Source organism: Manis pentadactyla, chromosome 3 (genome assembly GCF_030020395.1).
Source record: "Manis pentadactyla isolate mManPen7 chromosome 3, mManPen7.hap1, whole genome shotgun sequence".
In the NCBI taxonomy this organism is placed as follows: domain Eukaryota; kingdom Metazoa; phylum Chordata; class Mammalia; order Pholidota; family Manidae; genus Manis; species Manis pentadactyla.
This window is the reverse complement of record NC_080021.1, coordinates 218,475,712-218,498,164: the sequence shown is the minus strand read 5'-3', so window position 1 is coordinate 218,498,164 and position 22,453 is coordinate 218,475,712. Positions and strand designations below refer to the sequence as shown.

Here is a 22,453-nt window from a genome sequence, read left to right as displayed (position 1 = left end):
CGCCACAACATGGATGGGCCCCGAAACGCCGTGCTGAGGGAAGGAGCCGGGTGCCAGAGCCACCCGGTGTAATTCCACCTCTGTGAGATGTCCAGAACAGGCAAATCCAGAGACAGAAAGCGTGTGGGGGGTTGCCCAGGCATGAGGGGTGAAGTGGCTGCTTAATGGGTCTGAGGTCTTATTTTGGGGCGATGGAAGTGTTTTGGAATTCCAGAGAGATGGTGGCTACACAATACTGTGAATATCCTAAATGCCGCTGAGTCACACACTTTAACAAGGCACAGTCCCTGTGGGATGGCACGGCCCAGGCATGTGCACTGCGACCCGGAGCAGGTGTTGAGCACCTCATTCACTCTCCAAAGGGCCCTGTGTGAACCGTAGTCAGGCTGCCTTGGTCCCCGGCTCCCCCAGGGCTGGCGCTGCTGCCCTGACCCTCACCCTGCCCGGGGACGCAGGCCTACCTGGGCGTTGCACATTTCAGCCTGGAGATCAGCACCTGTGCACGCACGCCCCCCAAAGGCAGGTCTGAAAATGCCCATGAGACAGTGAGGGGGACCCACTGTCCCCCAATCAGAGAACGTGGAGTAGGCCACCCTCCCTGACTAGGAGAGCAGCGCCCCCTCCGTGTGGTACCTGGGGTTGTTGCACTGCCGCCTCCTGGTGACCACACCCCCTCCGCAGGAGCGGGAGCAGGCACTGGGGGAGCCCCAGCTGGACCAGTGCCCGTGTACTGCCCCCACAGGGGCCAGCTCCTCCAGGGAGCGGCAGCGACCCTTGGAACACCACTGCAAGACAAGGAGAGTACCATGTTCCACCCAGGGCGCCCCCACCCAGGGCATCCCCCCACTCAGGGTGCCCCCACCCAGAGCACGCACACCCAGGGCGCCCCCCCACCCAGGGCACCCCCCTACCCAGGGCGCCCTCACCCAGAGCATGCACAACCAGGGCGCCCCCATACCCAGGGCGCCCCCACCCAGAGCATGCATACCCAGGGTGCCCCCACACCCAGGGCACCCCCACCCAGAGCACGCACACCCAGGGCGCCCCCACACCTAGGGCACCCCCCTACCCAGGGCGCCCTCACCCAGAGCATGCACAACCAGGGCGCCCCCATACCCAGGGCGCCCCCACCCAGAGCATGCATACCCAGGGCGCCCCTACCCACAGCATGCATACCCAGGGCACCCCCACACCCAGGGCACCCCCACCCAGAGCACGCACACCCAGGGCGCCCCCACACCTAGGGCACCCCCCTACCCAGGGCGCCCTCACCCAGAGCATGCACAACCAGGGCGCCCCCATACCCAGGGCGCCCCCACCCAGAGCATGCATACCCAGGGCGCCCCTACCCACAGCATGCATACCCAGGGCGCCCCCACACCCAGGGCACCCCCACCCAGAGCACGCACACCCAGGGCGCCCCCACACCTAGGGCACCCCCCTACCCAGGGCACCCCCACACCCAGAGCACGCACACCCAGGGCGCCCCCACACCCAAGGTGCTCCCACACCCAGAGCATGCACACCCAGGGCACCCCCACACCCATAGGCACCTACACCCATAGGCACCCCCACATGCACACATGCCTGCACCTCCCCATCCTGCTCAGGGCCAGTGCTGAATGGCAGAGGGCAGACCTCCCATGGGACCCCCATGTGGGCAGAGGAAAAGTCTGGCCCCACCATGGGCAGAGGAAAAGGGCAGAGGCACCGAGATCAGGAGGCTAGCGGGAAGAGGGGACCCTGGCAGGCCTGAGGGGGCTGAGCAAGGGAGCTCAGCTGCCTGGTCACTCCTTGTGGACACGGGCTGACAGCCCCACCCCAAAGGCCAGGCCTGGGGCAGCAGCTCACTGGCAGTGGGCACTCATAGCTGCTGCTCTCTCTGGAACAGTGTAGGGGCCAGGAGGGGGACTCTGGACCCTGACTGCTTCAGCAGTGTTACTGCTGGTCCTGGGAATCTAGAAAACCCACCCTGTCTCTGGTGCCCAGTAGAGGAGCCCGGCGAGCCACTGAGCACCTGAGGCATCTTGCTGCCCACCTCTCCTGACAGGGTGACCAAGGGCAGCTCCAGGGCCCTCTGCCCTGGCTCACTGATGCCCTCCTGTCGCCCACCCCAACAATGAAGGCTGCCGGACTGCAGATGCCCGTGAGAGCACACGTGCCCACACACACACACACACAACTTCACTCCCTGCTCTGACCTTCTCCACGCCACACTCCGTCCCGTCCAGCAGAGGAATGAGGAGGCGGCTACAGCTGCTTTGGTCCAGAGGGTCTGTGTGGCAGGAGAGAGCCTGGCACATGTCCTAAGAGGGAAGACAGGTGGCTATCTCAAAGGCCACCAGGGCCTGTTGGGTCATTGCCCAGCCTCAGCTGCCCCTCCCAGACCACAGGACACAGTGACACAGCCAGTACACTGCTCTGTGGGCACTGCTGTCCAGGGAGGATGGACATGACCAACTTCTCCATAGAGACAGAGACAACGACTAGGGCCTACAATCCTCTGGGAAGCCCAGGAAAATGTTCTAATTTCTTTTAAAATCAGAAGAAAGAAATGGCCATTTAGGTCAAAGAGAATATTCCAATGTGTAATATTAATACGTTTCTAACACAGAAAAATTTACATATTTTATCAAAACACTAAGATGTAACTGTGTTTTGCATAGAAAGAGAGACCTGTGCAGCCCTGGGAGGAAGCAGTCTTTGGGGTGCCTACCCACTTCAGCCCTACCTCCCCAAGCCAGCTTACACTCCTGCTGTACGTAGGGTTGGGTTTGGAGGTCACTTCCTCTGGGAAGTCCTCCAGGTCCCACTGCACTGGAAACCCTTGGTAAACGCCTATTGCGGATCAATGTTTGTGGGCTCAGGGGCCAGGCCAGGTCAGCTCTACATAATTTCTGGGGCCAATCAAAACGAAAACGAGGAAGACCCTTAAAAATTTAAGAACTCTGAAGCTCGACCGATAGTCTGGAACAATGGGTGCTTAAAGCCCACAGCGGGGCCTGCGCTGGGCATGAGGACCACTGGGCTCTGGCAGAGGGCGCCCTGGCTGCGGAGGGGCGTGGTGGTGGGTGCGCGCCACCTTCGGCCAGACTCACGAGGTGCCCCCTGGTGAAAGTGCAGGCGACTGCTGCAGGGCCAAAGGCGACGCGGCACTGCTCGTCGGCGCCGTAGCGGAGGCCCGGGTGTGCCTCGGGAGGACGCCCCGCGGGATCGGACTGCGGCCCCGGCGGGTCCCGCACACAACGCGCCCGCCCTGCGCTGCGACAAGGCCCCGGCTCAGGCCCCAGCTGGACGCGAGTGGGGACACGACGGGGGCGCGGGCTCGGGTGGGGAAGGGGTGGGAGCTCCCAGCCCGGCCCCCGCCGGGGACAGACCCGAGGCTCGGACCCGGCTCCAGCGCCGGCCTGCGCGGGGCGGGGCCTGCCGAGCAGACGGAGGGGCGCCGGCGGGGATGCGCGGAAGGGGCGGACGGAGACCGGGCTCGCGGAGGGGCGGAGAGGAAGGGGTCGGTGCCAGAGGCGGGGGAGCTTGGAGAGGTGGGTCTGCGGACGGGGGGAAGGCTCAGCTGCGGAAAACCGAGGGTGGCGCGGAAATGGGGGGGGTGGAGGGGCGGGAGGGGAGCGGATGGAGAGAAGGACGGGCGCGGAAGCTGCGGGGTGGCCGGCCAGAGGCGGGGAGGTGGCGGAGCGTGGAGGGGTGGGTCGGGGGCAGGGGTGGAGAGGGGCGCCCGGAGACGCGACGGGAGCCCAGAGAGGTGGGCGTGCGGCCGGGGCGGGAGTGGGCAGAGTGCTGGGCGGGGTGGCAGACGCAGGGGTGGCCGGGGAACCGGGAGCAAGGGCGCGCCTCTGGTGGGATGGGCGCGCGGGGAGGACGGAGCAGGGTGAGGGGAGCGGCTACCCGAGCAGGTGCAGCAGCTGCCGGCGGCTGCAGGCGGACCACGCGAGACCCCCGCGGACAGGCGCGCCGTCGGACGCCATCACGTGCCCGCTGGGTCCGCAGCCGCTGCCCGGCGCGCCGTCGTGCTCCAGGCCGAAGCTGCGCGGAGGAGGCAGCGCTCAGGGCAGCGGCGGCGGCGGCGGCGGGGTCCCCTCGCGTGCGGACCTGGCCGCCCTGGGCCGCCGAGCGCGGCGGGTATGCGGATCCGGGTCGCACCGTGGTCCCAACACCAGCGAACCCAGTGGGGGAAGCGAGTCCCACAACCACCCTGCCTCAGTTTCCCACCTGAGGGAGCCCTGGGGGGCCAGGTGGCTCCCGCCACTTGTGACCACTATCAAAAGCTTTTAAAATGTTAAGGCCAAACTAAGCTGGGGTGTTGTAAATCTGGGGAAGATGGGACTTGAGGGTCCTTGTGGGGCATGATAATCGCTTTCTCCACCTGGGGCCTGGCTGGCTCAGTATGTGAAAATTCAACCACAGCATGTATAATATGGTTTTTAAAAGGGGGAGAAAATGTGGCCTTTGGTCATGGTTTCCACTCCCAACTTTTTCCCCTCCAAACAAGACAGATGGAGAATTGTGATGAGGATGGAGGGAGAGGCCACAGCAGCTGGAGTAAAAGCAGAGCGGGTGCGGGGTGGTGGGGGAGAGCCCGGCCCTGGCCACCCACGGAGGCGGGGGGCCTGGAATTACGCCGCAGCCTTCAGCTGCCGCGTGGTAGGAGTGGGGGCTGTTGGAGAAGGAAGAGGGTCACTCTTATTTCAGGAGTATCTGTACTATTTGAAGTTTTATAGTAAGCAGGTGTTACTTTCATAATTAAGAGACTAAAAATGAAAAAGAAACTCACCACTTTAGGTAAATGATAATAAACTGGAACAAAGATGTGCCACAAAACACATAATTTTCATAACAAGAAAAATTGGAAACAACCTAAAATCCAACAATAGGGGATTAACTGGTGCCCACAAAAAAATATTCTAAAAGACTTGGGGAAATGTTTGAGATATATTATCCCATAAAAAAGCAGGTAACAAACCAATATATGGTATAATCACAATATTGCAAATAAAAAATTGTGTGTGTGTGTGTGTGTGTAAAGAAGAGACTAAAATTAAGTACAAAATGTAAATAGATGCTATCTCTAAGTGGTGTGGGATTTGGGATAATTTTTAGAGCCTGCTTTTTCTTTACCCAAATTTACTATAGAGCTTATTTTCTAATTGCTAAGCTGGTTTTGCTTTTTTTTTAGTTTCTTTTATAATTACTTGGTACCAGATTTTCCAGCCCTTGCCTCCCCACCCTCCCTAGTCCATTGGGGTCAAGGGCACAGGCTCCTTCCAGGGCTCACTGCCAGCTGTGATCTCCCTTCCTGGGGGCCCAAGTCAGCTCCTTGGCCTGAGCTTGGGGACAGGATGCCTACCTGTGCCCAATCTCATGGGCGATGGTGACCCCCAGATCGAAGCCAGTATCCTCAGTGATGAGGCAGCTCCAGAAAGAGGAGCAGGCACCCCCCAGCTGGGTGACCCCCCGAACCTGCCGGTTACCATCAGGCAACTCCAGGTCAAACCTTGGGAATAGAAAATAGTGCTGAGGTGCCTGCCTGCCTGCAGGCCACCTTTGTAGAAAGCAGAAGCAGCTCCCAGGCAGGCCGGCACACCGTCAGGGAACTCAGCTACCTGGTGATGTAGAGGACCAGGTCGGCATGCCCGGGATCCATGTCATCCTGGGGGTTGACTGTCCTGCTCCACTCACAGACGCTTAGCAGTGATGCAGTGATGTTGGCCGTGATACTCGGGGCATTCTGGGGATCAATACAACAGCCCGAATGTACGGAACTTGCACCAAGTAGGTGCTGACTGCTGCCGGCATCTGTCCTAGTAATAACCGTGTTAGATCCCACGTTCCAGATGGGAAGACAGGCTCAGCAGGGCTCACTGCCTGGGCAGGGCTGGGATCCGGGTCCCAGTCTGGCCGGCTGGAAGCTCTGCCATCACCCCCACGGCTCTGTGGACATCCACAGGAAGAGATTAAAGAGGGTGGAAATGGATTTCCCAGTGACTGGGCTTCCAGCTCAGTGCCTACCTCGGGCTGGGTCAGGATGACCATCTTCACCAGATGCACTCGGAACTGAGCCCCCAGGGATGGGTCCCTCAGCAGTTCCGACCCCTGTGGAAGGGCAGGTGGGAGAAGTGATACATGTGGGTGGGTGGGGCCAGCCCCCAGCCTCTGCTGACTCCTGGGCTGGGGCAGGGGAGCATCCTGAGAGGGTGCTCCATCAGCATGTGGGGCCCCCGGGGGCTGGTCCTTGGGCTGGAAGCCCGTCGTGTAGATATGGTCCCTTTGCTTATGGCTCAGAAGGGCCGACCCACACATTAGGAAACAGACCCTGAGACAAAGGGATGCAAGTGTCATTAGTCCAGAACATTCCGTTCAAACACTGCTCCTCTTGCACCGATTCGCCCTGTCCTCTCCCATCTCCATCCATCTGCCTGAAATACCTCTCCACCTCTACTTGCTTAATCTGCCCATCTCCACAAGGAGGCATGACGTCCTCCCGCTCTCCCTGGAACCCTTTTCCAGACACCCCAGTGAGACGGCTCCCCCACAGCCAGGCTCCAGGCTCTGCCAAGATGGTGGCTGACCTGTGCTGCAGCTGCTTGGACCAGCTGTCCTCTGAAGTAGACATGGCACTCAGGAGAGAAAACCTGGCTCTCACCGGCCTCAGCTGACCTGAGTCTGAACCCAAGGCCCCCATCTTGCTACCTGTCTGTTCAGGATCCTGTTAGCTAACCTCGGAGCCTCAGTTTCCTCATCTGTAACACAGAGGTAAAGCCTGCCATGGTCGCTGGCAGACTTAGGAACAATGTGGCCAGCAACAGGCGGGCACCAACCATGACAGTGGCCATGACCACTGGACCCCGTCTAGGCAGAAGCCAGTCCCATATCTACCACTGTCTCAGGTTCTTGTAAAACACATCAAATGATTATGGCATTTCAACATATTAGAGGTGGGGGACCCCAAAAACTTGAAGACAATAGCTTTCAAGGGATGGAGGAAAAATTTTCCACCTCTGAGGCTTCCAGGTGGAAACCTAAGCAGGCTTGTTCTGGACTTGGACCAGGTCTGCAAGGGAGCAGGAGTACATGGGTGTAGCCCTGGGCCCATGGGCACAGGGAGGGGTCGGATGACCTGGCTCTGAGAATGGGCGAACTTTTTCTTTTGTCTAAAATGGGTGTACCTGAGGCTGGGGACAAAATGGTGCTGAGCACCCTGCACTCCTGGGGAGCTGCCCCCACTCCAGGGCCAATTTACAAGAAGACAATGCTGGTCCCGCTGCCACCAATGTGGCATTAATCTCCTGATGTGGAAATTTCCCAACCGCCTAGAACAAAGTCATTTTGTGCGTATTGCATCTGTGAATTCTGTAGTTGATGGGCACAGGGTTTCATATGGTCCATTAGATTGAATGTGATCATTAAGTTGTTAAAACACCTGTTTCTCTGCTGATTATCCTTCTGAGCTGATTAGTGAGAGTCGTGCTTTCTGCCCCACCTTTACCACTAGAAGCCAAGGGGGATGCCAGCAGACCTAGGGGCCGCCTGCAGGGAAGGCAGCAGAGGGAAGCCAGTGAGGGGCAACCCTGTGGGTTGCTGAGGCTCTGCTGCCCAGTTCCCATGGATTGAATGGACTTTGGGGCAGAGGCCAGATGTAAGGGTCTCCCAAGAGAAGGGACCAAAGCAGCAAGAGGCTGTGGGGTGCACTAAGGAGTCAAAAGGTGTCCCTGGACTTCACCACCCCCATTCCACATGGAGGAGACGGAGGTCAGACCATGCCCCTTCCCTCCCCTAGGGCCCTGAGCCCCAAGCATTACCCCAGCCTCAGGTTTACACTAAGTTCAATGCACCGAGTTCACACTACCAGATAAGCCAGCACGCTGACGTTGCATCACAAGTCCAGGGTGTGGGGCGCTGTGTCCAGAGGCTCCCGGGACAGTAGAGCCCCTGGAGCCTGGATCCTGGAGCCCTGTTCGTGGTTGGCACTGTCTGGAGCCCGTTCCCCCAGGAGTACTCACCATGTTAAGATTGGTGAGCACATAGCGCTCCGTGTCCTCCTGGTGGGCCTGGTAGACGTCGGGGCCCACGGCCACCAGCAGCTCCAGATGCAGGACGCTTCCCGCAGCCTGTCTGCGGAGTCGAGGGGAAGGAGGACGTCCTGGAGAGGGAGGGGGCAGGGCTGAGAGTAAAGGTCCTACAAAGCAAGTGAGATGTGGCTTTGGCTACCTGGCCAGCTGTCCCCACAGCCCACTGCAGCCAGGCCTTTACGTCATCCCGTGCTCCTGGGCTTGGAGACACAAGGGCCACCTTGGGGCCTGGATCCTGTTACTGACTGGGCATTTCAGGACACGGGAAAGGGCAAGCCGGCAGCGCAGAGCCAGGCAGGGAGCACTGTGTGGCTGTAATGTGCTTTGGGTCACCCCCGAAGCCCCAGCAGCTGCTCTGCCTCCTGGACGCCCCTCTGCTAACATGTTGGAGAATGGGGGCACCCCAAGAGGGCAGGTAAAGTCCAAGGCACCACCCTGGTTGCACCCAGATGCAGCCTGGGAACGGCATGAGTGGCAGCAGAGCCAGCTCCCGATCCTGGCAGGGCCCTGGGGCTGCGTGTAAGCCTGGAGCAGCCACTTCCTGTCCTTGTGCCTCCGGATCCCCACCTGCAGCATAGGAAGTCAGTAACTCTTACCCTGCCTGTCTCAGAGCTGAGAGACTGCAAAGGTGCACGTCTGTGAACGTGCTCTGTAAATTGTGAAGGGCTGTTCTCAGGTGGGCAGTCTACCTGTCCACCAACCAGTCTGGGGGCTTGGTGGACACATATTCCCCTGTAAGCTGGACTCCCCTGCATGCTAGAGAAGATGGCTGTCGAGCTGGGCATTTTGACAGCCATCTGGGCATTGGGGAGAGCTGGTCGCTCCCCCAGAGCTGTCCCTGAGGGTGCCTCCACTCTCTGCCTCTAGCTTGGATGACCCCTGGGACTGTGTGGGTTGTCCTGTAGATCGGGTGGGGCTGGGCACTGCCCCAGTGAGGCACCAGCTCCTGGTGCTGCCTCCTCACCGGCTGCACGTAGAGCCTGTCCGCTCCCACCAGGATGTGGCGCTCCTGGAGGACAGAGAGCAGCCTGACCCACTGCCCCCCTGGCCTCCTGCCTCTCTGAGCAGTCACAGCACTGGGCATGGGCTTGCCCTGAGCTCCCTCCGAGGAATCCTCTCCAAGCCCATCTTCGCAGGACAGCTAGGGACCCACACCCTTCTGGGGCTGCGCTCACTGCCTACAACTGCTGCCAGTGCCCATGGCCCATGCTCCAAACCTCCCTCATGCACGTGGCGCTGAGCTCCTCTGCAGGGCCTGGAACAGACCCTGGTGGGTCCCACATGTACAGGAATGGAGGGGTCTCAAGTGACTAGCTGGGCCTATGCTAATGACCAGCACTGATGGTCACCAGATCAGCCCTGAGTGGCATCTGTCCCCGCCCAGGGTGGGCCTCCCAACCCAGAGGCCAGGGTGGGCTGTCATGCATCATGTGTAAGGACATAGATGGCTCTGGCCTGTCAGTGATGTGTATGACAAACTTTGCATGGACACACAACACCACTCCTCACAACAACCCCAGAGACTGACTGTTACCACCATTTCTCAGCTGAAGACACAGAGATGGGGTTGAGTGACTGCTCTAAGGTCGTCTGTGTTGAGTGGCAGAGCTGAACCTGACTGCAAAGCCCTCATTCTTTCCATCCCCTGGTTCTCCGATTGGCGCCTGGCTCAGCCACCTGCCAGCTGGGTGGCCTTGGGAAACTCAGATGGCTTTTCCAACCCCCGTGGGACATGCCCCATGGGTCTGATACTAGGCATTAGGGGTCTTACATCTGGCTATGTGGTAGGGGCGGGACATATCTCCACACCACCGGGTCCCATCAGCTGCACCCTCAGCATGATCTCTCCCTGACGCTGGCTGAGCTCCCACTCACCAAGTGGCCTGCTCAGTATGTGACCCCGGCCACCGTGCCTGGGGTAGCAGGGTGCGGCCTCCCGTGAAGCAGTGGTGGGGTGGACCCCCCAGCAGCTGGAGGGAGGCGTTCAACACGAGCTCATTAGAGAAGGAGGCAGTGAAGAGGCCCAACCCTGGCCAGGAGAAGGCAAAGAGCTGTCCCCAGGCACACAGGGAGAGCGTGGGGCCTCAAGGCCGTCCTCACAGATGCAGGTGAGTGGGGCCACGTGGAAGTGGGGTGCTGCTGGAGACAGGAGGCTGCCTCGCTCCCCAGGCTTGGCCCTCCGGGTCCTCCTGCCTGGAGAGGGGGCCTGAGGTTCCCTGGGGAGGGGCGCTGGCTTGGAGCCTGGGGATCAGGGTTCGGTCCAGCTCCTCCCAGCTCTACATCCTGGGCCTGACCTTGGAATAGAGTTTCATGAGTGGGGCCACAAACCCCCCACAGGCAAAGCAGGTGCAAGCATGGCCTCTGTGGCCTCGGCGGAAAGCGGGAGTTCAAAGCTGGCCTCACCATCCTCCACCCAGATGCCTTCCTCCAAAGTAGCTCCCAAGGGGCTTGGGACCCCCAGGCAATTGATCTAGCCCTCCAGAAGGGCAGAGCTGAGGGGACCTGGGTATGTGACACACAGGTTCTGGGCGCCCCCTTCTGTGGCTGGCCCCCACTGGCCGTCCAGCAGGCTCCAAGGAGAGGGCAGCGTGCATCTGACCAGAGTGCAGAGAAGCCCATCCCTGGTGGGGATCCCCTAATTCTCTCCACCCTGACCACTGGCCTACCCTGCCTCTGGTCCCCACCAGCCTTTTGCTCAAAGTCACCAATGGCCGAACATGGAAGGGCGGCCTCTACCTCAGAAAAGCCCAGGCACAGCCTGTGAGCAACAGGGAGCAGGGCTTTGGCTGGGGCTTGACCCGGAGTCTTGTTTCTCATGGAAGAGATAAATATTTACATCCATGGCCAGAAACCACAAGAGTTCCTGAAAGTCAGTCAGCCCAGGCGAGGCCCAGGGACAGAAGAGGCCAGCTAATTAGCAAGCATTCCCTTGAGATACTGAGCAGAATCCAGGGGTCAGAACCCTGGCTTAGTCTAGATCACTCAGACCGGCAGTTACCAACTTGGCAGAGTAACGGGGTGAATTAATGGGGGTGAGATCAGACCTCCTCCCAGCAGAGTCAGGGAAAATCCCAGCCTCCTGACAAGATGGTGAGAACACCCCGCAGTTGCTGAGAAACTCCCCTCACTAAGAAGGCTCCAGGACAAGTACCTTTCAGGGAACCATCAGGGCCAAAGTAGGAAGTCACGTCCTCCGGCTTCAAAGCCTGAAGAAACCGCTGTGAGACAGAAAGGACAAGAGGGAAGCGGGGAGTGGAGAGGGCAAAGGGGAGCTGCTTATGGATTTACACAAACAGATGTGCAGCCAATTTTTTCTTCATCCCCCGAAAACCCAAGCTCTGATTCCTCCACCCAGTGCAAACCCCAGGGCCAAAAGAACACCCTCCTCTACCCAAAGGCTGTTTGGCAGCCCCTCCCCAGGGGATACACCCGCTCCTGGAGATTCACCCACCTGCTGGAAATCGGAGCGTCCCCAGCAGCCCAGGAGAAAGAAGGCAGAAGTGAGAAATCCCCACACGCAGCTCCCCTGGGGGTGAAGCATGTTCAAACTCTGGAAGGCCGCCTGCCGCAGAGGGAGAGAGCCTAGAAGACGGGGAATCGGTTGGTGTAGAATGTGACAGACTCCGCTGGGCGGGTGGTTAGGCTGTGTTTACTCTGGGGAGCTTCCTCCCGGGGCAGGGGTGTCAGGGTGGGCGGCCTGCAGGCTCCGCCCACTGTAACCTGGACCTTGCTCTGAGCTGGTCTTATGTCCAGAGCACCCACAGCGGGTTCTGCACCCTGGGATGGGGCTGGGCCAAGCAGCCCAGGCTGAAGGAAGGAGCACCAGACCAAGGATTCGGAGATGTGGATTCCCGTGGGAGTCGGTAACCGCAGGTGGGCTCTGACCACCCCTCTCCTCTGCGGACAACCTTGTTTCCCTGGTCTTTGCCTGCTCTCCGGTCCTTGTCTTCCCCCTTACCCAGGGCCTCCTCTACACTCACACCTGCAAGCACTCCCCGCACTCAGCTCTCTATTCTGTGCCTGCATCTGTGGACAGAGCCGCAGAACCGTGCTGAGGGGCACCGGCTTGCACTCGGCATCACAGGCCACCTGGCAGCCCACTCCACTTCCCAAAGGTTCTCAGTCACACTCCCCAAAGCACTATTTTACACTCCCTCACACCCCCAGGGCACCTCCCCACAGCTCAGCAGATGGATAACAGGGACTCAGCTGCCTCAGCCCTTCTGGCTGTCTGCAGGGGAGGAGGCACCTATGCCTCCATCCCGGCCAGTCCTTTCACAGTGTCAGGTCTGCACAGGGGTGTGGCTCTCCCTGCCCACCCTGGGTCTCGCCCTTTATCTTTCCCAGCATGCCACCCCAGTTAATGTTTGCACTCCTGACTCACTGTCTGCTTCCTGGAGGTCCAGACCGACCCCCTGCCCTAATCCAAGCTGCAGCACCGCCAGCCCAGGCATCTGCAACAGGCCTCTAACAGGCCCCCCTGCCTTCTCTCTCATGCCCCGCCCCATCCCATTTCTCACCCAGAACACAGTGATCTTTTAACTCGAGCTAGACTGTCACTCTGCAGCTTTAAAGCCATCGATGGTTTCCTTTTGCCCTTGGAATAAAACGTCCAAAGCGCAGCCTCCAAGGTTGTATAACCCCAACCTGGCCCCTGCCTGCTCCTCTGCCCGCATCTCCGACCCCCTCCTCTTGGCTCACAGAGCTTTGGCCCCACCACTCCCCAGATGCAACAAATGCTTTACTATCCCCTCTGGCCCCTCGCCTTCAAGGTTCAGCTCAAATATCACCTCCTAAAGAGGCCTTCCCGCATGACCCCTCCTAAGTGGCTCCCAGTTAGTCACATTTAGAAAATAAAAATCAGGAGACCCAGTTAAATTTGAATTTCAGAAAATGCTTTTTCTTTTAGTGTAAGTATGCCCCAACTATTGCATGGGACTTATTTGTACTAACAATTATTCTTTATCTGAAAATTCCTTTCTCTGGGCTCCTGTATTTTGCTAGGTAACCTTTTCCCTCTCCATCTCATTTAATCATCTTCAGGGTTATTTCTATACGGAGACTCGAATGGAAGCTTTAGGGAAGTGGAATCCTCTGTTTACCTAGTCACTGTCAGCGCCAGGCAAGGTGCGCGATTCTGTTGTATAAATAATATGCAGCACTTACTACAATGTTTTGTCATTATTTCCATATATTGCGGAAGTGCCCCTGCAGCCCTATGGCTCTGATAAACCAGTTTGTGCGCGGCCTGGGGGTCCTCGTTCCGCCCCAGGCCTCAGTTTTCCCTGAGCGGTGAAGTTGAGCCGCAGCCGCTGTGGGCGTGGCCCGAGCTCCAGGCCGTCGTCGCTCCGCCCCCGGCTCACCCAGGCCTGGCCGCCCAGCGCCCCCTAGCGGCCGCCTGCGCCCCCGTGCTCTGCGGGCCCGCCCGAGGTGCTGCACTAACAGCAGCCCCCCAGCCCCCTTCCGGCGCATGCGCTTCTCATCCCCATCCAGGACTTCGGTAAAACCGCGGATTTACCCCAACCAGGTTCTAGGTCGCTGACCCCGGACGCCGCTCGCTGGTTGTGGCTCTTTCCCCATTTGGGCGAGGAGCCCCTCCCTGCTCTCTGCCTTGCGGAACCAGAGGTGAAGGCCCGGTTTCCTGCCAGTCGGGGGAAAACGAGCATTTCCGGCGATTGGGGCGCACGTGCCGAGATGGGCTCGGGGTCGCTTCCGGGACCGCTTCCGGGGCTGACAGACCAGTGTATCCGCCGCGGGTGAGTCGGGGGTCGGGCTGGGCTTGCGCTTAGCCGGTAGGCCGCGACTGCGGGGCCGGCGGCGGCCCCCTGAGCAGGGCCGGGAGCCCCAGGACCCGGGCCGGTGCCGGGATGGCGAAGGCGAAGGTACTGACCCCTAAGCGCGCCCCGGGCTCCCCCGGCGCCGAGCCAGCGCTTGTCAAGAAGGTGGTTCGGAAAAAAAACAAGAGATTCCGGGGGAGAAAAGGGCGGAACGTAAGCCAGAAACCGGAAAACGACCCCAGACTTGTCGTGGTGCGACCTCCAAAAGCACCAGAAGACTTTTCCCAAAATTGGAAGGCGCTGCAGGAGGTAAGACCTGGGGGTGCTCCGCGGACCTCCCGCCTGTCACGCCGCCCTTCACTGCAGGTGGAACAAAGGACTCGTGGTCCCCAACACGGGGCTGTGCGGGCAGATGGGGGTACAAACTCTAAACCGAACCGTTCCCAGGAAACGTGCCATCTTGAGGCGGGTGGAGAACTCCTGGGCAGGCAAATAGGACCGTTGGTAACAAGTGTCCCCAGTTACTAAGTTCTCAAAAAGTGTAGACACTGCCGTAGTCGTGCTCTTGTTTAACCCCCATATCAACACGTCAGCGGTCAGTCCCTAGGGAGAGGTTGCTCCCTGGGAGACGCTGCTCCATGTGCTTCCTTCACATTCTGTCTACCTCTCTGGGCGTTAGCTGTTGTCACCACTTTCTTCTAGATGAGGAAATTGAGGCAGAGAGCTTGAGGAGGTTGGCCCAAGGGCACACCGTCAGTAAATGGCAGCCTGGGGTACAGCGTCACACGTTCCTGCATGATGCATTTGTGACTTTTGCCACTACCGAATTTAAGAGTCTCTTCTACAGCTTTCTGGAGTCCACTGCAGGTCTCACAGAGAGGAGCTTTTTGAGCCTCTTACACGGCCTCTGTCTTAGGGTGGGAAACCCTAATAATTCTTCTGTCCGGACAGACAGGACCAGTGAACTTGCCCCGGGCAACCCAGGGTTCTGTATGATTTCTTGAGCTTTACCTCCCTCTTTCTCTTTCTCAAGAAAGTAAAACAAGATTGAGTGGAAGGGATGTTTACTATGGGGAAAACCTTGAGTTTTCTCTATTTCTTTCAAAAAAGTAAATCATTCTGTTTTCCAAATGTTATGGGAACAGATAAGTAGAAACCACCTCTTCATCTCTCTTCTGGTTTCCAAATACCAGGTCTTAACTGTGCTTGCGAACAGCCTGGCTGGGGACTTGAGCACAAGCAGGCCTCAGATCCCTCCCTGCGTGAGAATGGAGGTATGGCTGCCAGCAGTTCTCCTGCCACTTCCAGCTTCACAAAAACTTTTCATCAGACACACCCCTCTGTCTTGCTGAGACCCTCACAGCTGTGGCAAGCCAAGAAATCTTGTGAAGGCAGTGGTTTCCATGCACTAGCTTGTTGACCTGAGCTGTGAGGGAAATAACTCTGAAGGGAACTCTAGCCATAAACACGAGAGTAGGTTGCTTACCATCCCGTGCTTAGAATGATGTTGCTTCAGTTCAGTCATTCTGCACGTACTGAAGATGAGTTTGAAATTTGTAGGAACGAGGACGCAGTTGTCAAATTATACATTATAATGAGATAAACAAAATCCTTGCACCACAAGTGACTTACATAGGAGAATGAGAAAGGGCTTTTCCCCATTTGAAAATGTATTTCAACAATGCCCATAGGAAGTATATACAGAAGCAATTGATGTGTGTGTGTGTGCACACACACACCTATAAGTTTTTTCACTCTCATGCCTGATTTCCAACTTAAAATGTGTCGTGTACTTTATTTTGGTTTCCATTAGCTGCTGAAACAAAAATCACAGGCCCCGGAAAAGCATGTTGTTCTCTCTCAGATGGATTCCAAAAAGCAGCCCAATGTTACCCAACAAAACGGAAAAGCGACACCAGGTAAAGCCCAGAGAGAGGAGGTCAGGACTGGGAAAGCAGACCGCAAGGCCCCAAGAGGCCCTGCTCCCTCAGGATCTCTGGTGGACAGGAAGGGGCCAGCGCCTCCCACAAAGGCCATCAGGGCAGAGCACAGCGGCCCAGGAACCAAGGAAAGGATGCACGGTGACGTGGCTCCCCAGCGAGGAGCCAAGCACAAGAAGCGGAAAGCTGAGGAGGCAGCCACAGCCCTGGCACCAGCCCTGCCCACTGAGTAAGTGCCAACGGGCTCTGCCCAAGCTGCACTGCACCCGTGGTGACTGGGTGTCTGCTGGCCTATGCCACAGCCGCCTTGACCATCGCATCCCTGAGAACAGTCACAAACGAAGGCCTGTCTCCTGAAGGAGCTGAGGCGGGTGGCCCCTCCTGCAGTGCCTCATCACCTAGCCTTGTGTTGTGATTCTTGCTCTGTTGTTTGGTTCCCCGGGAAAGTAGGCTTAATGGAGGCAGGCCTACACCACAGCTGCTGTGTCTCCTTGGCCTAGAACAGAACATGGCACTTGGGGGGTCCCGAGTAAAGATCTGTGGAACGGATGCATGCTGAAGCCAGAAAGGCAGTTTGACACCAGTTCCTGCGTCTTGCCAGCGGGGTGGTTTGGGGCAAGTTTCTGGCATCCCCTGAGCCTCAGTGTGGTCATCTGTGGTGTCGTGGGGGGTCTGTGAGGTGCAACATGCTGGCTCAGCCCCTGGTGGTTACTCACCAAGCCCAGTGGTGGCTGCTCCCGTGGGGAGGGCCAGGAGCCAGGGCTGCCTCCGAGTAGCCCAGCTGGAGGTGGCGTGTGTAAGTCAGGCTGGCTGCAAGTTGCCCACTGGCAGACACAGTTGCAGTGGCAGGAAGGAAGCCCTCAAGTGCCTGCTTGTGTCATGGTGCCAGGCGTGCCCTCCAAAGACAGCGTAATTACCACAGGCCCCACCCTCTTGAGGTTATAGTCAAGTAGGGGACACAATAAACTGAAATTATTTCAGTAATTCTGGAAGTTTCATCAGGGTAAGTCCAACAAGGGAGGAGCTGGGGGGCACAGCCAGCCAGAGGAGTGTGTCCATTCAGTAGGGTCGGGAGGAGGTGACGTCTAAGCTAAGCCGGAAAGGCAGAATCCGCCAAGCAGAGATACACATCTGGGTTTGGAGCCGAGAGGGTTTGACGTGAAGCTAGCAGCTGGGTGGGGGCTTCAGTGTTTGCATTTTTTAATTACTGTGTTTATCTGCATTTCCTAAACGTTCAGTAATGAATGTACTTTGTAATTGAAAAGAAATTGTTAGCAGTTGTCATATGTAGTCTATATGTTTCTGTTTTATGGTTTCTGAGTTTATCTGGAGTTCCTAAATTTTGTATCATGAACATGTATTTTAATTAAAAAGGAAAGTAATATAGTTAAGCATCAAAATTATCAAAATAGCAGCGGCAGCCCGTCCAATGGGTGTCTGGGGCCCAGCCGCTCCACTAACTGTGGGCAGCCTCCGCTAACCAGCATGCTTGGCCTCTTCTCGCTGCCCTTTAGAGAAGACCTCTGGTTTGATGATGTTGACCCGGAGGAGATCGAAGCGGCCCTAGGCCCAGAAGCAGCCAATATAGCAAGAAAACGCCTGGGTCAGAGCAAGAGCAGCGTCACGCTGGTGAAGGAGCAGGCCTTCGGCGGGTACGCTGGGCCGGGCCGCTGGCTGCGCTCAGCCTTGCAGGGGGCGGTGTTCAGGAAGAAGCTGCTTGCCTCCCAGGTGAACTGGGTGCCCTGCTGGGTGCCAGGATGCACACAGCTTGTCCTATGGGGAGCAGCGTGGTGGGCGGGAGCCTTAGGTGCTGCTGGCTGGGCCCGCAGCACCCCTTACACTGGCACCTTTGGCTCCCCTGCAGCCTGACCAAAGCCTTAGCCATGGATTGTGAGATGGTGGGCGTGGGCCCCAAGGGGGAAGAGAGCATCGCTGCCCGCGTGTCCATCGTGAACCAGTATGGGAAGTGTGTTTATGACAAGTTCATCAAGCCCAGCCAGCCCGTGACGGACTACAGGACAGTGGTCAGCGGGGTGCGGCCAGAGCTGCTCAAGAAGGGTGGGTCGCTCGCAGCTAGTGGGTATGAAGGCCAAGCAGGCCGGGTCTCTGCTCCCCGGTCCCCTTCCTGTCGGGGAGCTTGGCTGCCGTGAGTCCTGGCAGTCTTGCATACCCTGGTGGCTGGTTCCAGCTGGCTGCCATGCCCACGGTGTCTTCGCCTCTGTGCCTACAACCTCATGGTGGCCCTTTCTGGACCATGCCAGGGAGAATAGAAGTCCTCACAAAGTGCCGATCTGTGCCCCCTCCCCAGACACATCCAGCCTCCTTACTGACATGTACTGGTGGTGACCTGGTCAAGGACGTGGCTATGAGGTGACAAGTTGGCCCACCTCCAGATAGACCCCGGAGACTGCAGCTATAGGGTTTGCTGATGGACTGGCTATGTGGGAGGAAGAGCAGAAAGGCATCCAGGTGACTGCAAGGTTAGGGACCTGGAGAGATCATGGAAGCTTGAAGGACTGAGGCCTCTGTGCTCTCTCTGGCCCACACACTCTGTCTGCATCTTAGCATCTCTGCACACTCCTGGGACCCCAGCCCAAGCAGTCTCCTGGTTCTAGGCTCTGGCACGGCAGCTTGGGTCGACACCCTTGCTCTGATCCACTCTGTGGGCTGTGGGTTGAGCACCCTGGTGTAGGCACAGCTGCTGCAGCGCATCCTTTTGGGGGTGCTGGGCCTGGGGACGTCCACTGAGGAAACAGGCAGAGCTGCGTCTGGAGCCCAAGGTCCAGACCCGCATTTCTCACGGTGGGAAGGACCACTCTTAGTTTACGTATCTAGTTGGAAGTCATAAAACACAAGCCTGATTCTTACTAGGTTCTGCAGTCAGGGTTACTCTGCCAACTGGGGTAAGTGCTTGCGAATGCCCTCTGCATGGTGCCCCTCTCCTCCTGCAGGATGGAGGAGCAGTGGGTGGAGCCCTCCCCCACCCCCCATGCCTGCAGCCTTGGCACTGCGGCCCGCACCGGGGCCAGCTGACCCCACTTCCTGCATCCACCTCCACCCAGCCTGAGGGAGGGGCCGCGTCTCTAAGACTAATCTGAACTTACAGGCTGAAAAGCAGTTTTCTGTTCGGTTTTCAGGAGAAGACTTTGAAGTTGTTCAAAAGGAAGTGGCAGACATACTGAAGGGCCGAATTCTAGTTGGACACGCACTACATAACGATTTAAAGGTACTGCTTACTCACACCCTTGTGCCGGCTGCACACACGCTCTGGTGGGAGTTGTGTTTGATCTGTGCCTTCTGTTGTGAGCACCCTAGTAACAATACCAGTCGCTGCTTACCAAGTCCTTGCTGTGCCCTAGGGGCAGTGCCAGGCATTTTATAAAACCGATCTCATTAAATTATTTTAAAAGGAGCCTGTGCTGTTCATGCTCAGTATATAGACGCGGCTTCGTGAGCTGTGACACACCCAGGGTCTGCGTGGCAGAGCTGGCCGTGAACCCGGACCCGATGCCATGTCCCACGCTCACTGCTCAGACATGTTCTGCAGGGAACACAGGCAGCCGCCGCCTCTGCAGCTCTGAGCCGGCAAGGCAGGGATGCGTGCTCCTCTGAGGTCCGTGCCGCCGGCTGTTGGGAAGTGCTCCCAGCAGCCTTCGTGTGTAGGCACCATGCAGTCCCGGGCTCCTCTCGTCTCCTTCCTGCCGGCCCATGATGGCCAGCACGGCGGGCGGGTGGGCAAGCAGGCTCCACGCATCCGCCTCTGGTGCCCCAGAGGCTGTGGCTTCCAGTCTCTGCTCCTGGATGGTCTGTGCTGTACGCCTGTGCTGATGAGGGCCGTGGGAAGAAGGGAGGCTGACCTTTCCTTGTGCCATGGGGCTTTTCAGACTGTTCCATGGAACCCTGGAGTCCTCAGATGTTTCAGGGACCACTAAATATGGGCCACCTCATTACCTTTTAAGATGGAATTTGAACTGCTAAAACTAACAAGTCCTCTGCCCGCTGAAATGCATTGTGTCACAATCTCACCTCAGTCCACCGTGAGGCTCATGCTCGCTTCTGACGCGGGCTCTGTCCCCGGCACTTGGGCAGGCTCGTGTTTAATCTCTCCTGAGATCATGGGATGAGCCGTTAAAATGTGTTACCGTTCGTAAACTGTGCTGGCTCTCTGCATGTGCGACGCTAACTCAGAACACCGGCTGCAGGTTAGCTGGTGAGTTTTAGGCTCCGACCTCCTCAGTCTCAAGATGGTGTTTTTATTAGCATGGTTCTTATTATTGAGCCTCACGTTTAGTCGCTGATAGTTTTCTTGCAGAATTTCAGATTCATATCAGTACCTTTTATTTGCGTGTGTGTGTATTACAGATTAAATTCCTTGTAAGAGATTATTTGAAGAGGAGTTCCATTGCTGCAAACAAAAAATCAAAGTGACCATCGCTGTTTCCTTCTTCTAGGTACTGTTTCTTGATCACCCAAAAAAGAAGATTCGGGACACACAGAAATACAAGCCTTTCAAGAGTCACGTGAAGGTACTTAACCGTGTGGTTCTGAACGCCCTAGCTCTGTGTGCTGGTTCCCATGATCGTTGGTTCTGGTCCCTGGTCACTGACTTACTGTTTAGAGGTGTTTTGGTTTTGGTTTTTTAATCTTTAAAACTAAAAAGAATTGTGTAAGAAAAGGTAGAGTTCTTGAGTTACTGAGAGTTACTGAGACTGAGGGCAGGCTGCCATTTCCACGCCCTGGTCTCGGGGAGCCCCCCGCATGCAGGTAAAAGCTGCTCTGGCCGGGAGGCCAAGAGGCAGCCCGCCCCTGCCTGCCCCTCCCCACGGGCTGAGAAGGGGTGTCACCAGTCCTGAGTGCTGTGGGCACTTGCAGCAACAGGCACGTGGAGGTCACTGGGGTGGGGGCTCAGTAGGAGGCCCTGGCTGGGGCAGAGCCTACAGAGGCCTCCACCGCAGCGTGGCTGTGTGCTGTCCCCTCTCCTGGCAGAGTGGGCGGCCGTCCCTCAAGCTGCTTGCAGAGCGAATCCTGGGGATCAGGGTGCAGCAGGCAGAGCACTGTTCGGTGAGTGTGCCTGGGGGGCTGTCCTCGGGGTTGGGGATGTCCCAGACCGCACAGCCAGGTGCTACATCACCTGGTGGCAGAGACTGTGGGGCCTGGGTGACTTTTTTTCTTTTTAAGGAGGCTGCTGGCCCATAAACAGACAGCGGCACTGCAGGCTTAGAGAGTGTTTGGTTCTAAATGTTTATATTTAACTGATCAATACTTAATACAAGAAAACTGTTAGATTGTAATTGAAGGAAAAGTCCCTTGAAGGCCCTTCAGCACCCTGCGGTCCAGGCCAGATGTGCACTGGGCCTTCAGCCTCTGGGCTCTTTTTGCCTGTGTCTGGGGCTCCGGCTCTGGCTCAGGGCCCGCCGTCCCTCTGCTGTCGTGTGTGCCTCACAAGGCAGTGCCCTTGTCCCTGCCCTTCCTTGGGTCCCTCTCCTCCTGTAAGGGGGCCCAGGTCACCAGTGTGCAGTGAGGACCGCACGGCTGGGCTGCGGCTTTGCTGGGTTTTCTCCCGCCCAGGGTCTGGCACTAGAGCTCAGTAACTGTGGGACTGGCTGGCATGTGGGCATGCTTGTCACCTGCTGGGCAGTCACGGTGGTGGTCTGTGTCACCTAGATCCAGGATGCCCAGGCAGCAATGAGACTGTACATCATGGTGAAGAAGCAGTGGGAGAGCGTGGCTCAGGATCGGCGCGCCGGACTTCAGAGAGCAGCGGCGTCAGAGCTCACGGCGCCCGCTTCAAACAACGGCAGTGTCTCTGTCCACAGGCAGTTGTGAACGAACGAGTCACAGGACAGCTCGAGTCTCCCCTGGAGGCTCGAGCCTCTGGGAGATGTCCCACCATCAGGCAGTGGGTCGTGCATGCTGCTGGGAAGAACTTCTTCCCTCTGATTTTATGATCTAAGACGTCGTTCCCCCCTGTTGAGGGGGTCAGCACTGGCTGGTGTAGCTGCGGTCAGGGCTGGGCAGTGGGGACTGGTGGGGGTGCCTGGTGACTGTAGGCTTGGCCAGACCTGGGTGTCAGGACGGGCAGTCAGGGCCATCGGGGCCACTGCAGTCACCAGGTCCAGCAGGTCTCCGGCGCCTCCGCTGAGGAGGCCTCTCTCTGCATTGCCTCTCCCTGCAGCCCTAGGCAGTTTTCTGCAGGTGGCTCAGCCACAGCTTTGTGGAGGGGTTTTCTGTGGCTGCCTTTGGACTTGGAGGGACCTTCCGAGGGCAGGTGTTCCTTCCCCCATCCCTAGCCCACCCAGTTCAGACCCAAGGTCAGAGCCCACCGCGTTACATGAAGCTCTGGGACAAGTTATTCCTGGAGGTGGGTGCCCCTCCCGGCCTAGGACAGATGTGCTGCTCTGCAATGCTTTTGATGAAAAAGCCACATGGGTCCCCTGGGCGGCCTGAGCTCTCTCCGCCTGGCCCAGGGTGAGGCTCTTGCTGAGAACCAGCCACAGAGTGCCATGCAGAAGCCCAGGGCTGTACAAAAAAGGCCCAAACCCACTGTGGATGTAACATAATATAAACAGGTTTTTACTTGAGATGGAGCTTGTGACCTTCACTGTCCTCCCCTCATTCAGAACGGTCAGGCCAGGGCTGCAGTTTGTACAAAGAC

The 22,453-nt window shown here is 57.9% G+C and overlaps 2 protein-coding genes across 10 annotated transcripts in view; one reads left to right on the top strand and one right to left on the bottom strand.

Annotated features, from left to right (window-relative positions):
- Nucleotides 1-13,698, bottom strand: part of ADAMTS13 (ADAM metallopeptidase with thrombospondin type 1 motif 13) — a 30,655-nt gene extending 16,957 nt beyond the window's left edge. For 2 of the 7 annotated variants that reach the window (XM_057499187.1, XM_057499189.1), the window contains exons 1-11: nucleotides 11,533-11,936; nucleotides 11,233-11,299; nucleotides 8,013-8,188; nucleotides 6,022-6,105; nucleotides 5,616-5,740; nucleotides 5,360-5,506; nucleotides 3,901-4,038; nucleotides 3,099-3,261; nucleotides 2,202-2,306; nucleotides 634-785; nucleotides 462-525 (exon numbers count right to left, since the gene is read on the bottom strand). In XM_057499187.1, coding sequence (XP_057355170.1) covers nucleotides 462-525; nucleotides 634-785; nucleotides 2,202-2,306; nucleotides 3,099-3,261; nucleotides 3,901-4,038; nucleotides 5,360-5,506; nucleotides 5,616-5,740; nucleotides 6,022-6,105; nucleotides 8,013-8,188; nucleotides 11,233-11,299; nucleotides 11,533-11,622 — 1,311 coding nt within the window. In that variant the 5' untranslated portion in view covers nucleotides 11,623-11,936. Of the gene's footprint in view, nucleotides 1-461; nucleotides 526-633; nucleotides 786-2,201; nucleotides 2,307-3,098; nucleotides 3,262-3,900; nucleotides 4,039-5,359; nucleotides 5,507-5,615; nucleotides 5,741-6,021; nucleotides 6,106-8,012; nucleotides 8,189-11,232; nucleotides 11,300-11,532; nucleotides 11,940-13,599 lie in introns of those variants that run through there. The other 5 variants (XM_036901386.2, XM_057499190.1, XM_057499191.1 and 2 more) reach the window with 5 other exon arrangements.
- REXO4 (REX4 homolog, 3'-5' exonuclease) lies at nucleotides 13,468-22,379 on the top strand. Of its 3 annotated transcripts, XM_057499193.1 has the most exons (9): nucleotides 13,482-14,167; nucleotides 15,052-15,132; nucleotides 15,672-16,027; nucleotides 17,313-17,450; nucleotides 17,663-17,856; nucleotides 18,936-19,024; nucleotides 20,250-20,324; nucleotides 20,785-20,859; nucleotides 21,463-22,379. In XM_057499193.1, exons 1-9 carry the CDS (start codon nucleotides 13,949-13,951, stop codon nucleotides 21,622-21,624), a joined length of 1,389 nt encoding a protein of 462 aa, XP_057355176.1. In that variant the 5' UTR covers nucleotides 13,482-13,948; the 3' UTR covers nucleotides 21,625-22,379. The 3 variants fall into 3 exon arrangements, with proteins under 3 accessions (XP_036757291.2, XP_057355176.1, XP_036757289.2); XM_036901394.2 differs by lacking the exon at nucleotides 15,052-15,132 and having other exon boundaries at nucleotides 13,492-14,167; XM_036901396.2 differs by lacking the exons at nucleotides 15,052-15,132; nucleotides 17,313-17,450; nucleotides 17,663-17,856 and having other exon boundaries at nucleotides 13,468-14,167; nucleotides 15,850-16,027.
- The last annotated feature ends 74 nt before the right edge of the window (nucleotides 22,380-22,453 follow it).

Coding starts and splice junctions, on each gene's coding strand:
- REXO4 (XM_057499193.1), top strand. CDS start 13,949: ATGGCGAAGGCGAAGGTACTGACCCCTAAGCGCGCCCCGGGCTCCCCC. Junction 17,451..17,662: donor AAGGAGCAGGCCTTCGGCGG/GTACGCTGGGCC, acceptor GCTCCCCTGCAG/CCTGACCAAAGCCTTAGCCA. Junction 17,857..18,935: donor GCCAGAGCTGCTCAAGAAGG/GTGGGTCGCTCG, acceptor TTCGGTTTTCAG/GAGAAGACTTTGAAGTTGTT.